General features: G+C 43.8%; 1 protein-coding gene across 1 annotated transcript in view; it reads left to right on the top strand.

Annotated features, from left to right (window-relative positions):
• The first annotated feature begins 206 nt into the window (after positions 1 to 206).
• LOC115074518 (vasoactive intestinal polypeptide receptor 1-like) overlaps positions 207 to 16,071 on the top strand; it is a 94,939-nt gene continuing 79,074 nt past the window's right edge. Inside the window, exon 1 of the mRNA XM_029574042.1 lies at positions 207 to 695. Coding sequence (XP_029429902.1) covers positions 612 to 695 — 84 coding nt within the window. The 5' untranslated portion in view covers positions 207 to 611. The remainder of the gene's footprint in view (positions 696 to 16,071) is intronic.

The raw sequence follows: 16,071 nt of genomic DNA, 5'->3' as shown, positions 1-16,071 counted from the left end.
GCCAGAGGAAGAGCCCCGACCTTTAAGTATTTACAAGGCAGCCCTGCTGTGGCTTTCATTTCAGCAAAATGTTTCAACAGATGCGCACAGTCTGGGAAAGGGAGGGGAGGGGGGGTGGGGAGGTGGGATTTGAATGAAATCAGCCAGGATCAGAGAGTAGCAGAAATTTATAGCAAATCGCAGGTGGAGGAGGAGGAGGGAACGAACTGGAGGGGGTGTGAGTGGAAATCTAAGAGAGAGATGGGTGGCAGAGTGATCCTCCCAGCAGGTTACACATTTTCAGCAAGGCATCGGATTGGGATAAGCGGGTGAACAAATATCCATTCACACTGAGGGGGTATAAGAGGAGGCAGCAAGGCAGGGGTAAGCACTGTTAGCTTGGTGTTCCGGGAGACTGCCCCTTCCCCACCCCCCCGAGCTGTGCCAACACCAGCAGCAGGGAGTAGGAGGACGGCAGGAGAGAGGGAAAAGAGGCTGAGAGGAATGAGAACAAGGAGGACCCCGTGTCTTTGGCTCTAACACAGGCTGCAGCCCTTGCCAGTGGAGCGAAGCATCCTGCGGATGCAAGGGGCACCTCAGCCTGCAGGGAGTGCTGTTTCCTGGGGGCCTCCATGATGGGTGCTGCGGCTGTCAGTGGCGGGGTCACCGGGAAGCCTCTCCTGCATGTCCTACTCATCCTGGGCGCTCTCAGACCGGTAAGTGCCAACTTTCTTTCTTTTCCTTAAGAGAGGCATGGAGCAGAGATGGCACAGGCATGCAAGAGAGTCTTTAGTCTTAGCATTAATTACATTTTACCAGATTGTTTTTTTTATACTTTAAATGTCTTGATTAAAAATCAAGAACTGAACACAAACTTCACAAAACAACATAAAAGAATGAAGCAGTGAATTGACTACATAATAGGTAACTGTATGTGAGTTTGTCACAGAGCATGTCAATCAGTGTTGCGATCATTTCCCCCCAATTTTTTAAATCCCCCCCCCCACCCTAAAATGAATCTTGGTCTCCCCATTGGCTCTTGCAAAACAGAAGATCATTCTCTACATACGTCCTCCTGACTGTCTTGCTCAGGTCCAGGCAGGCTTCTCATGAAAGAAACCAACATGGAACACCTAGGGTCCCGGAACCCCCTGCCGGCCCCCCTCCCCCCCAAACCCTCCCTCCTGTTTCCGGGTAACACACATAACATACGGGTCAGAAACAAACTGGGCGGGTAAATGTGGCAAAAGGGTATGTATTCTATAAGTTATTTAAAAGACTCTGGATATATTTATCCCAGATAACCAGGAACGCCCTTTTAGCAGCAGGGGTCGCACTTGCGGACAGGGATTCCATAGGCATCATGCTGGTTTTTTAATTAATAATAATTATAACAGATGGGATTCATGCAGCCACCTTTGGGATGCAAGACCTGGCAACACATTTCAGTCTTAAAGTTTCCAAAGGGGATAGGGAGGGAAGGACAAGGTAATGGTTGCGACTTAGGGCAACCTGCCATATGCTGTAAAGGCTTATTTTGTTTATTAAATGCCTTTGTTGAGGAGCTGTTGGGCTAGGAAGACCTGAGACCAGCTCTGTGTGTGTGTGCTTTTTCACATGTGTGTAGCTGGGGTGGAGGGATGGGGGGGGAAAGCAGGGCAATTATCCAGGTCCTTCTCGGCCATGCTGAGCGATGTCATTGAAGCAGAGGTTCAGGGCCCCTGGCACTTATTGGGTTCGCTCCATAGTTTCTAACCCCGGTTCTCGACATGTCTAGCGCTGGGCACGGGAGGACCACTCACTGAGGAGCGGCTACAGCACCCACCCTTTAGCCTTTACTCAAAGTCACGGGACCGCTGAGGGTCAGATTCAAGGACGACTGGGCACAAACATCCCTCTGCTTGTAGTGTTTCTGTTAATTGGTGCACATTCTTTTTTTGGGGGGGGGAGGGAGGGGGCAGGGAATGCAAGGAGGGTCTCTGGAGCAAACATGCAACTGAGATTTAACTCTGTCAACGAAAAACTGGAGCAGCCTGGATTATTTCCAATTTTTGCACTTTTCTATAGATGAGGGTAGTATTGCAAACCTGAGGCAAAGGTTTCCCATTTTTCGTGTGATTTTTTTGTAGGAAGCAAAATGCAACCCTCATATTTCACTACAAAGCAGGGGTGGGGGAGGGGGCAGAAGGCTGGTTATGTTTGAGACGCTCACACCTCATCTGAAATGAGCAATCTTTTCTCTGGAAACAAAAATACAGAAAGCAAAACAGAAAATTTACCTGTAAATTTTGTGTGTCTTTAAAATGAAGAGTTTAAAAAAAATAAATTCAGACCTGAGGAAAAAATGTATTCATTTTATTCATATATTCATTTTTTTGTGTGCCTGGTAGCTACAGAGCTTTCAGTTTTGGTTGAAAAGTGATAAAAAAACAAAACAAAAAAAACATTTATCATTATTTATATTTTTGAATTTAACTGTTACAAATTGCATTAAATATTATTATTATCATGACGTGTTATGAACTGTAGTGCAATTGAATTGTACAGTGAATTTGTGTTTATTTTCAGGTGAAGTTTTGAAGGAGTTACATGTGTAAATGCAATGTACTGTCATAGCAAATTTCAAAAGCTATTTACCCACATAAATGCACCTAACGTGGGTCAAACCTATTGACGATTCAATGGCCTGTATTGTAGCAATTTTCAAAAGCCCATTTACCCAGATAAAGTGCATTTATACGTATATACCCAGTTTTAAGCATGTGAGTGCTTTTGAAAAACAGGCCCTATGTGTTTATTGCCTTATGAACTGTATTACAAATTTGATGCTAGCTGCCTTGGGTAATTTCTACCTGTTTCTTTGGGCTTCTAGCTCTATCAGAACCGTCCCCAGTTGGGGCCAGAAAGCCTTTTCTCGCAGTTCGTGAAGGTTTCACCACTTCCCCGCTTCATGGCCTCACCCAGTCATCGCAGTGATAGTCCTCTAGCACAGAAGGATGGGGTGCGGTTCCCTCCTGAAACCCGCAGATGCGCACTCTTCAGACCGGCCCGCTGGAAGCTGCTACTGTGCGATGGCGATGGCTCCTTCCCTCACCGCCACTAGGGACTTGCGAGTGCCATCTCTGTGGCGTCTCCAGAAATGCAGAAGCTAGGGTTCAGGGCTTGAACCCAGGTCTCTTACATGGAAGCGCACGGCTGTCAGGGTTGGTCCTAAATTTTCCCATTTTAGATATGAAGAATACTGGAACGATGTGGAATTTCTAGCAAAAAAACTTTTATATGCTTTTGTGGATTTTTTTTTTCCTGGGCAAACCTTAAATTTGGTATAAGGAGAAAAGAAAACAGTGGTTTGTGAGTTTACAAAAACTCGCTGGTTTGTCATATTTTGTGTTTGCTTTTGCCAAATCAGATCAAATCTAACCCAAAATCTTTAACATCTCAATAAGTAAAGTACAGAAGAATACAGATAAATGTTTCCTAGGGCTTAGCTAGAGCACAACCTTTTATAGCATAAAGGAATTAAATAATTTAGAAAATGTTGCTGTTTGTCTTTAAATAGATGTATTTATATGCAGTCACTCAATTGATAACTCAGATATTTAATGTCTAGAAACTGGCTTTTCTAGCTCTGTTTTGTGTAAGAGCTCTTGACCAATTAGGAGCAATGCATTCAGGAGATAGAAATGTAAAATTCAGTAAATAGAGAGAGATGGACAGAGAAAGAGAGAGCTAGAAGGAGCAGCTTCAAAACACTGACCCTATTATGTTATAAGATGGATGTTTTTTTAAGATGCTTCTTTCTGGTTACACAGCACAAAACCAGAAATGAAGCTGACAACATGTGGCCGTGGGCAACAAGAATATTTAGCATCTAAACGGCATGCCCTTTGCTTTTTACATCTTAATTAGGTTTTTAGTTCAGAGAACACTGTGCCATAGACACATTCATTCAGCCCCTGAATTCTCTTCCAGTTTTATTGAACTTATATTTGGGTGAGGGATCTCTGGGATTTAAGGGGGTGCGTAGGCTAGAATTTGCATTCATTTTTGCCTTTCTGCTATGCTGTTACATGCCCCAAATGCACAGTCCCAGTGTACAGCTGGGTGATACAGGCAGACTAGCTGCAGCCCAGGGACAGAAATTAAATGTTATCAATAAAGCTTAGGAAAGGAAAAAAAATAAAACCTGCATGAGAGAACAGGAGGGGGAGTGCCTGGCAGAACGGAATTCCATCCAGAGCAGCCACACTTGGTGGCCTGGAGAAGCCAAGACTTTGCTAAGAGCAGCACCAACTGACATAGAGGTCCAGGCATCCAAACTGTTGGAGGAATTCCTGTAAGAATGCAAGACTTGGAGATCTTGTTGAGACATAGGGAAGGAGGGGCTGAAGTGCCTGGAGACTTGAGTGTAGCTGCTGAAAAGAAAAAAAAAAAGATGTGGCTAGCTGCTGATGCCAGCGACACTGAAGAATTGCAGAGGAGGAGGACCTGCTGCTTTGGATGGGGGAATACAGGTGCCACCAGCCTGGTAGGGCTCCTGAAGGAAGCCAGAGGGCAGCTTCGCCACACATGGACTCTAATTTTACCTGTTGGCAATCTAAAATCCAGTCCTCATTGTCCACCTCTCCTTTATGATGCATTCTGGCCTTTCTTGCCTGGTGCTACTGGCCAATACCGTGAGAAGGGAATTGTGAAAATCAGGACTGGGTCAAAATGTTATGACAGAATGGAGTGAGGTTGGTAATAGGACTGCATGGCCTGATCATGTTTCACTACTAGATGATAAGCTCTTTGGAATGGAGGGGCAGGCTTTGTCCCTTGTTGCATCTGTTGTTATATTAAGTGTTGTTCATTTTTTTTGTTTGACTGAGGTTTATACACCTTGTACAATGCTGTGCACACAGCCGGCTGTTGCAGAAATAAAAAACAGATGGTTTGACACTCATAATAAGATGGGTTCCCTTCTGCTTTGGTGCCATCTAGTGAACTAGTGAAGAATATCTAAGAGGGACTGAGGAGTGTTTGCTTGGTAGTTAAGATTCAATGGGAAGAAAAGTGCAGAATCGTGTGTTTGAGGTGCAGAAATCCAAGGATGCAGTACACGACGAGGAGTGAGATACTGATAGGTGCCAACCAGGAGAAAGACCTGGGGGTGATCATGTCAGGCGATTTCAAGGTAGTGAATCAGTGAGTCAAGGTGGTGGCCAAAGGGATGCCAGGGTGCATAGAGAGAGGCATAACCGGTAGGAAGGTGGCAATTACAGGCCATTGATGAGACCTCACCTAGAATATTATGTCCAGTTCTGGAGGCCATATCTCCCAAAGGATATAGACAGACTGGAAGTGGTCCAGAGAAAGGCTACAAAAATGATGTAAGGACATAAGCAGAGGAAAGAAGAGACAGGGGGATAAGATAGAGACATTCAAATATCTCAAAAGTATTTTTATTTATTTATTTATTTATTTATTTAAAATCTTTTCCATACCGGCACTACGTTATTTACCATCGCAACAGTTTACATGTAGGCACATATTTAATGTAGGTAAAAGTGTACTATAGTACATTCTAATCAGGTGCCGTCAAAGGTTCGGTTACAATGTATCATTAGCAGTTATCATTTTAGAGTAGTAGGTCATGACCGAGTGTACCAAGGTACTTTCATGGGTAAATTTATCACATATAGTGTTATAATTATGCTTATTGTGATGTGGAGTTCATAGATTACTGTACTGTACAGTCTTAAGTACTGTGTGTCGGTGCTCTTCTGCCTATTCCTGAATAATTCCTATTCTCCCGTCTCTTTGTAAAATGCTTGTTTAAAAAGCCATGTTTTTAAACTTTTCTTAAATGCTTTGAGATCACTTTGTAATCTGATCTCTGGAGGCATAAAAGTATAAATAATGCACAAAAGTAAACCTTTTTCAGAGGAAAGAATGTTCTAAGTCACAGTGTGAAGCTCCAGGGGACAGACTTGGGAAGCAAAATCAGAAAATATTTCTTCATGGAAAGGATGGTGGATGCATGGAGTGGCCTCCCAGTGGAACTGATGAGAAAAAAAAAAACCAGTAAAAAAATTCAACAAGATATGGGATAAGCACCAAGAATGCCAAATTGCAAAGATGTGAAGAGAAAGCTAGAGAACAGCTGGAGTCAATGACACAGCAGCACGAATTAAATTGGGCAGAGAGGAGATGGGCCTCACCTGTCGTTATATTCTATGATTCAGGGTTAATACACTGATTTTGAGAAAAAGGTGTTATCCTCGTCCTCAAATCTGGGCTGAAATGGCAAGAGCAGCCTATCTGATAATTGAATTGGCTCAATAAGCTCTCTTGATTTTTCAAGACAGCTCCTGTCTGTAGATGCTTTTCAGCCTTTTAAACACACCTCTTTCCTAGTAGATTTTTTTATTTGGTAACATCCTTACACTATCCACATTGGTAAATGTTTGGCAGATGAGATGCAAAGGTATTAAAATTCATTGTTTTGGAGGTTGGTGTCACACAGACTTAGCAGGTAACTGGAGAATAGTTAAGGCTCCCAACTAGCTCCATCTGGATAACTTGTGAAAAATCAAATTCTCACTCCTTTCTCTATGGTAGAAAGGGTGGGTAAAAAATGTAAACAAAAACGAGACAAGTAGTAAACTCCTCCAAAAGTGAGCTACATTATGTGAACTGAAATGCATCTTTCAAGTGACTAATGTTCAGATAAGGCATTGAGCCTGCACTATGCAAACTTAAGGATACTGATTGGAGAAAGCTCCTCCTCTCTCAACTCCAAACATGCACAGACACAATGTGCCCCTTGCAGCAACCTCCAGTGGGGGTGCTGAAGCAGCGATGGTACATTCCTATACCCTGCACTGCCTCACCGGGAGTAGGAACAAGGGATCCAATCCTCTCACGGCCCCAGGTGACTCTCGAAGGGACAACCTTTGCCATTAGTCACCAAGTCCATAGCCTGGGATTCATAGAGGACCCTTTGAGCCTCGAGTCCAGGCTGTAACAAAAAAACACATTCTTCCAACTACTCCCATCTCCACGCCTTCTTGGATCATCTTTGCCGCTGTCATTCAGATCTCCGTGATCTCTCATCTGGACTACTGCAACTTGCTCTATATTGGGATTCCAGAAAAATTCATCCGGCGCCTGCAGCACATAGAAAACACTGCAGTTTTGTGTGCTACAAAGTTCAAGAGAATCACATCCATCTTAAAATTCCTACCCTGGCTCCTGATAATTCATCAAAGTTTAAAATTTTGTTTCTGATCTTTAAAGCCCTAAATAGCTGCATCCTGTGTTACTTGAATCATCACCTGAACTCTTTCATGCCTTCCCTATCTCAGAGGTGCTGGTGCCAACACTTAATGACACCTCGCCTGATGCCATAGAAGTAACCTTCTTAGGTGCTTATCAAAACAGTGGAATTCCTTGCCTCTCGACATAGTCTAGCAACGAAGATGACAACTATCAGGAAACTACTGAAAACATGGCTTTTTGAAATTGCCATCCCAAGATGCAACTTAAGATATGTGTCTCTGACAAATCTGAACCTCTAATACTGTCAAATGAGGGTGCAAAACTGCTAACACCGACTTATCACTGTACATCTCCAATCTATGTCTTACTGGTAATGTATCTCCAATCTGTAGACCCTGGCCTGTCCTAATTGTACTATAAATGTACCTATGTGTCTGTGTATGCTACTCTATTATAGGCACCTCACCCGATGAAAACCCTGGGGATCCTACTACCCCATACTGTATTCTGTATTTTTTGTTCTATTGCAACTTGCTTTGAGCTCTCTTGTTGGAAAAGCATGAAATAAATAAATGATGATGATGATGATTTTTCACGCATAGTTTATCATTTGCAAATTTGAACGCAAATTCATAGTTAATGATGCTAAATTATGCCAAGCAATTCATTAGCTATGAACCTGTGGCTAAACTACATTTGAAAAAGGATTCCCAAACTCCATTTCTGTCAACAATGTGAACTACACCTTAATGAGGTGCAGTTACAGATTTGTGAACAGTTCTGTAGAAGAAATACCACCCTGTTTTGCTAGTGGGCTTATTTGCATATAAGTCCCAGTAGCAAAATAATCCATGATAAAACAGAAACAGTGAGTGCAACTTTAGTATATCGGCTAAAGCATGTGGGGCATGTGGTCTGATATCCAATTTCCACTTCTGTCTCGGGCTGGCAGGACCTGAGGCCACTGTGGCTGCAGCATTACAGCTCCCATGGAGAGGCAGTAGGGGGAGGAGGGCACCAGCCAATAACAGTGATACCTACTGGCTGACTCAGGAGCACGCTTGTTCCAGAGGGAGCCACAGTCAGAGGACTGTCACTGCAACAGCTGGAGTCAATGGAGAGCAATTTGAAAAACGAAGGGCAATACCCCAGATAGTTGTGAATGAAGGAGGTTATATGGTGCCACAGCCCAGAAAGGACTGACTGTGATGGAGCAGGAAGCTCAGAGTGGCAGCAGGAAACGTGCAGGGGCCCCCAAAGCTTTAACTATTGGTGCCCAGGGCCACACACGCTCAGCATTGTCCCTGCAGGCACAAACAAATCTGCCAGTCCCTTCAGTTTTGTAGTTAATTCAGATTTAGGCTCGGCCACCAAAACATTTTTTAGTCCATAATAATGATTTCATTATGCTGAATCTTTCTACATCTATATAAAGCATGGAGCAGAGATCCATCAGTTTTTTATTTTGTTTTTTAATTGGTTTGTATTTTTCTTTTGTATCCATTTTCATTGGTTTTAATCTAGTTCAGAGCTTTTTAAGATGTATACTTGGCCAGTATTTTTATAAGATATTTTTTATTGTTGTTTTATCATTGTTTTATCCTTGTTTTTAAGAGTTATTTAGTACAATATATGGAATATAAGGACCTTACATCCGCATGAGGTGCTGTATACAGGCAAACACCGCTTTCATTATTCAACAGGTAGTTATTTAATTTAATTTTTTATTTTTTCACCTTGTGTTGATTTTATATGGGTACCGGTTGTGAATTTTTCAAATGGGAGGATAATGCTTAACATATGAATTTATGTGGAATAATGGGAGTTCATTTCTTTACACTAATTAAGAAACATTTAAACCCCTGTTTTAGCTCCAATAGCTCAATGATGCACAGCAAATTACATGATTATTAATCGATTCTATACTCTTACCAACCCCTGATTGTACACAGTTGTTCTTTTATAATATATGACCACTAGTTCACTTTATCTTTCAATCATAGGCAAAGTTTGAATCAATTCTGTACCTTTCATCTGACCATAACTATTAATATGATGGGTAACATTTATGTGTTTTCCTTTATTGTTTAGTCTTATCCAGTACTGTTTGTAAATGTTTTGATTTTTTTAATCTTTTATTATGTTATGCATGGTTATATATGTGTTTATATGTTTATACATTTGCATATTTGTTTCATTTGAGTCTATGTAGCCCCTGAAGCAGCTCAATGGAGTAAAACTCGGCCTGAGTCGGGCTTTTTACTATGAAATATTAATAAATTCCTTGGTGTTTACCGATCTTCTTCGTGTGGTCACTACTTGCAATATTGGATCGGTTTCCGGTTTGTTTCTTTGGACATTGTAAAGATAAGGCAGATCCGGGGACTGCTGGCCAATTTTTCACTTCGGGGACAATTTACCTGGGTAACATCATTTAAAAAGTAATTTTCAAAAGGACTTTCACACGTAAAACTTTGTTTTACATGCAGAAATGACCTTTTACAAAATTGCCTGCCTGATGGGCAGGTAAACTTACCGTATGTGGATCTATAATATTCGCATGTATCTTTACTTGGACCGAGCAAGGGTGTTCCTGGGGGTGAATCTGGGAGGGATTTGGACTTACGCAGATAATTTTTCATTTTCAAAAGGCATCTGTGTAAATTCTCATGAAAAATGTGTACAGACGATGTAGCGGGTGTAACTTTTCTGAGTGGATTTGGTGGGATAATTCTCAATGCAACACGCAAGACCACCTGGAAAACTGGAGTACGTTATGGGCATTGCTACAAAATTACCCCCTTACAAAGAAAGCTGCCTGGTGGTTATTCACTCTTCTATACCTCATACTATCCTCCTACAATTCTAGGAGAGCATATGACACAGAGGGGCAGTGCATACAAGTCTACTAATAAATGCCCTTTAAAAGCAGCAAAGAGAACTGCAGACGGATCTCCAAACCAATACTGTCTCTGGACAGTCACTGGGTGGGTACAATCTCTCTCTCTCTCTCTCGCTCGCTCTCCCTTGCTTGGGGGTGCAGTCTCTGTGTGTGTTTCTGGACACGGTCTCCCTCTGTTTCTGTTTGTATCTCTCTCTCTCTGGGTTTCTGGTTAAGATTTCTCTCTGTCTCTGTAACTTTGAATACAGTCTCTCTCTCTCTGAGTCTCTGGGTGCAGTCTCTCATTGTGTCTGGGTTCAACTGCTCTTTCTCTCTTAGTATGTCTGGGTGCAAACTCTCTTTCTCCATGTCTCGGCCACCAGACCATCTCTCTCTCTTTCAGTGCCTCTGGGCGTAGCTCTCCCTCTAGCAGTGTGTCTGGAATGGATGCTGTCTCTCCAGGTGGTGTCTCTAGATGCTCTCCTCTCTAAGGCAGCCTCTCTGTCCTCTCTCACCAGCAGCCTTTGTAGGCGCAGACCTCTTTGCTTTCTCTGCAGTCTTGGGAAACGTGTAACTCTGAGCGACAGGAGACAGAAATGGCGTGGGAGTAGCTGGGGACCTCCCATCACCTACAAAAGACACTGGAGAGGCAAAGTCTGAAGCCATAACAGCTTTTATAAAGCATTTACCCCATCCTCAGAAATAGCATTGCCTGCTTCAGTCTTTGTCGCGCTATCATACCTCTCTCCTGCCTCCCACCCCCATTCAGCAAATGACAAAACTTTTGAAGCCTGCGATTTCCTGTGGCATAACCAGAAAGGTTTCAGAAGTAATGAGAAACAACGTTTAAGCTTGGATTCCTGGGGAAAATATATTACTTGCTGCGGCTTTCACTGCCACTGCTAACCTCGTGTTCTCTTTTTCGATGGAACTATTTGCGATCCAGCTCACACACGCTCTGAATCGTACATAATATAACTGTTTCCGGCTGGCCTGATGGGATCAATCCCCAGAGGTGGTTTCTTCTCCTCCAGCCAGCTGGAGGTGAGGATGCTGCAGAGGTGGAGCTCACAGCCCAGAAGGATGGCTGCAGCGGGCTAAGGAAATGGGGATTATAAATGGGGAATGAAGTCTGGAAATAGCTCTTGCCTTCCCCCCCCCCCTCCAAAAAAAAAATAAAAGCAGAGAGGAAAGACTGCTAGGTCCCCTCCTCCCACAAAAAACAAAGAAATAGTATCAGATGGCATCAGTTAAGTTGACAAAAAAAAAAAAAGTGAAATTACTTCACAGGCCCACATTAAAAAGGGATCAGATACATTTTAAACTGCAAAGCAAAAGGTTAATCTTAGACAATACCCCGCCAGTCACTGAAATTTATAGCAGAGCGATAGAAATTATATTCATACTGCTCTAATATCCTCCATGAATCAGGGATGAAAGATGGCAGGCTTTAGAGGTCTTTAAACAAGTGCAGATCAATAATCCCGGCACGAGGCTTAAAGAGCTGTTCTGCCTTTGTGCAAGACAAGCAGAGTCTATCATCTTCAAGCAATCTTCCGGATTTTGTGCTAAACATTCCCAGGCAGAGCGTCTGTGATGGAACGAGTTGTTTCCTTTAATGGCAGTGTCTTTTCTTCTGTAAGAAAAGATTAGATCTCAGTTCAGTGGGAGCATTTTCCCTGACGTTGCTTCCTTCTAACTCTCAGGGCCGCTTTAACCACTTAAGGGCCCTTGGGTAAGCTCATCTGGGGATGGCCCCCCCTCCCCTTCTAGTTTTTTTTCCATATTGACTGCCACGCTCCCCCTTCTCCCCAGCCCCCAGCACTCTCCTCCATCTGAGATAATCCCATGCCGCTGGCCCTACGCCCACGTGGACCAAACACAAGCTCACTGTCTTCTTGCGTGCACCCGGAAACTACGGCGTGAGGAGCCTTCCGGTCCGTGCGGGCTGCTGTCAGCATGGTGTTAAGGGTCTTGTGCTACGGGCAGGGCTGGGCTGGCGCAAGGACATTAAGTACCCTTGATGCATCTTCAGCATTGCTTTGCCCCCCCCCCCCCCGAGATTCCCACCATGACCCTTCCCAGAACACATCACTGAAGATCTTGAGACCAATATTTTAGAAAAACGATCGATGGGTAATTTATCTAGCTAAAAATAAAATAAAATAAAATTAGCCAGATCAGTTGTCAGGAATATTCAGCGGGATAAATGTCCCACTCAATATCCTCACTTAGCTGGATACATGTGAAACCTAACTGGCTATCTTTGAATATCGCCGGCTAGGTTTCAAAGTTATCCAGGAATACGTAAGTTTAAGCGCAATCAGCCGTATAAAAAGAATATTGCCAGTTTAATAGTGGCCAATACTGGAGAAAGAAAAAATAAAAGAAAGGCAGATAAGTGGTCCTGGTGTCTTGATTCCCCTCACCCCCATCCCAACGGCAGAAAAGCGGGGTCTGCCAGGCCAAGCCCTTTCAAATATTTAGGCCAAGTTACAGATATACGGGTCAGATCAGTGCCCCTCCCCTCCCCTCCTCCCCTACTTCCCTCTGGCCCCTCTACCCACCAGCCCACTCCTGTTCCTGCCTTCCACCTACTACCATCCAAAACCCAGTGCGCTGCTGGGACACAGCCGTGCCGATTCTGGCAGCTTCCAGCATTGCTCTGACAGGTATTTGACTAAGTCAGCTCCTCTCTGGAATGCCCCCCGAAACACCTCCCACTTATCTGGCTAATTCTTATCCAAACAAGTGCTGGCAATCTTCAAATGTCAGCATTTATTCGATAACTTGAAAGTTATTCGGATAAATTCCTTGCAATATATGCCCCGTACTGTTAAATATTAAACTTTGTTTCATATGTATAAGATGGATATTCAAAGGGGATTGTCTAGGTTTGAAATCCCCATCCCCACCACCCAGCAAAATTTTCTTCAGGCAAGTCATCACCTAGGTAAAATTTACTTGCAGAAAAAAAGGCAAGGCAGGGTCAATGCCAGAGGCATGCTTAACTTTTATCTGGGTAGGACTGATATTCAGTGTTACTCAGGTAAGAATAGTCAGGTACAGAGAAGGGCAACCAAAATGATAAAGGGGATGGAATGGCTCCCTTATGAGGAAAGGCTGAAGAGGTTAGGGCTGTTTAACTTGGAGAAGAAATGGCTGATGGGGGATATGCTAGAGGTCTACAAAATCATGAAAGAACTAGAATGGGTAAAGGTGAATCGGTTACTGACTCTTTCAGATAATAGAATGACTAAGGGGCATTCCATGAAGTTAGCAAGTCGCACATTTAAAACAAATCGGAGAATGTTATTTTTCACTCAATGCACAATTAAGCTCTGGAATTTGTTGCCAGAGGATGTGGTTAGTGCAGTTAGTGTAGCTGGGTTTAAAAAAGGTTTGGATAAATTCCTGGAGGAGAAGTTAATTAATTGCTATTAATCAGGTTGATTTAGGGAATAGCCACTGCTATTACTGGCATTAGTAGCATGGGATCTATTTAATGCTTGGTTACTTGCCAGGTACTTGGAAACAGGATGCTGGGCTTGATGAACCCTTGGATTGACCCAGTATGGCAACTTCTTATGTTCTTATATAGATCACTGTACTAAAGTTACAAGTAATTTAGTTGGATATATTCAATAGCAGACTTACAAGTAAGTCCTGCTGAACATCCTGGTTAACTTTCTGCTGGCCACTCCATTCAGTATTGTCAACATTTCAAGTATGTATCAGAAATCATGTCCTAGTGTTATTTATTTAATAACTTTTTTATACCAAACTTAACCAGCTGCTCCTACTCACCTCAAGCCGCAACTGCACCATCGTCTGCGAAGGGAGGCCTGCGCGATCAGCGCCCAGACCCGTCGGGGTAAGGCCTTTTAATTTCCCTTCCCCCCGGCGAGCCTGACCGTCGATCTCGCGGCTGAGCGGCAGCCCCTCGACTCCTAGGCACGCCCACCACCGCGAACAGCCAATCCAAATCGAGAGGGACTTTTAAACTTCTTCACCCTCCGGCGCCGCGATTAAACAAAACTTAACCAGCTGCTCCTACTCACCTCAAGCCGCAATTGCACCATCGTCTGCGAAGGGAGGCCTGCGCGATCGGCGCCCAGACCCGTCGGGGTAAGGCCTTTTAATTTCCCTTCCCCCCGGCGAGCCTGACCGTCGATCTCGCGGCTGAGCGGCAGCCCCTCGACTCCTAGGCACGCCCACCACCGCGAACAGCCAATCCAAATCGAGAGGGACTTTTAAACTTCTTCACCCTCCGGCGCCGCGATTAAACAAAACTTAACCAGCTGCTCCTACTCACCTCAAGCCGCAACTGCACCATCGTCTGCGAAGGGAGGCCTGCGCGATCGGCGCCCAGACCCGTCGGGGTAAGGCCTTTTAATTTCCCTTCCCCCCGGCGAGCCTGACCGTCGATCTCGCGGCTGAGCGGCAGCCCCTCGACTCCTAGGCACGCCCACCACCGCGAACAGCCAATCCAAATCGAGAGGGACTTTTAAAATTCTTCACCCTCCGGCGTCGCGCGCCGGCGTCGCGCTCCAAAGGAGCGCAACAAAGGGGCTTGCCCCTTTGTGCGCCCCTTCGTGCACCCCGGAGGCACAACACGCTCCCTTAACAATCAACATCTACCACTCTTCTTCAATTACCAGTCCTTCAAATCACTCGACCATTCTCCAAGCCTACAAGCAATCTGCATTCTAACTGCACATCTCATTCAAACCTCAATCACAAAACTACTGTGAATCTCTCCTACCTATCCACCCCCATTCATACAACAAACCATTAATTCTTCTCTTCAAAAATAACAACAAGACATTCGACTATTTCTAACCATCATGCTCTGTGGTCTCTCGATTCCGATTCTCCATCACAGAAGACATAACGCAACTAGTAAGTCTCTGATTTCTCATCCTCACACCTATAAAGCCCTCATTCCCATTATTGCGTCTCCCTTTACACAATTACTAGGGCTAACATTTTTCTCACTATTTCTATTCAACGCCCAATCCATCACTAAGAAAACGCCCATTCTCAACGATCTTCTCCTAGACGCAAATCCTGACGTATGCGCTATAACAGAAACTTGGCTCAAACCGACAGACACTGCACTAATTAACCAATTACCTACACATTCATATGACTTCTTCTCAATTCCCCGACAGAAAAGAAAAGGTGGAGGAATTCTTCTTGCTACCAAAAAAGATTTGAATTTCACCCAATACACAGTCAACTCTCCTAACAAACTGGAAACAGGCCTTTTCAAATCAAACTATCTTCAAATCCTTCTTGTATATGCTCCCCCAGGCCTTCTCGACTCAGATGCCTCTCCTCTTCTGGAATTAATAGTCTCCCACATCAATCTAGATTCTCCAGCAATTATACTCGGTGACTTCAATTTACATGTTAACAATCCCTCTCTATCTACAAATGGGAAAACTCTCATTACCGCCTTATCTGCTTTAGGTTTCAACCAAATTATCAAGGAACCCACCCATAAAGCAGGTCACACATTGGACCTCATCTTCACTAATTCTGGTATCTCTAATTCAACTCAACCAATCTGCGAACCAGTACCCTGGTCGGACCACTCTCTAATCTCGACCACCATCACACTTGCACAAAAAACAGCTCCCTCGCCCCTCAACAACAATTCTCCTATAGGAAAATATGTACATCCGAGGACCTCCACAACCACCTAATTTTAGAACTTCCCCATATGGACCTTTCCTCTCCAAATTCAGCACTTCATTCTTGGAATAATATCACAGAAACTGCAGCTAATAAACTCTGTCCTCTAACAACTAAAAAACTAAAACACAACCTTCCAAAAAAACAACCATGGTTTAATGAAGAACTACAAAATCTAAAACTTTCCCTCAGACGGAAAGAAAGCAAATGGTGCAAATCTCCTTCAGCGTCCACCCTCTCTACCTACA

Source organism: Rhinatrema bivittatum, chromosome 12 (assembly GCF_901001135.1).
Source record: "Rhinatrema bivittatum chromosome 12, aRhiBiv1.1, whole genome shotgun sequence".
Taxonomy (NCBI): domain Eukaryota; kingdom Metazoa; phylum Chordata; class Amphibia; order Gymnophiona; family Rhinatrematidae; genus Rhinatrema; species Rhinatrema bivittatum.
Note: the sequence above shows the minus strand (reverse complement) of the source record. Positions and strands in the feature narration are given on the sequence as shown.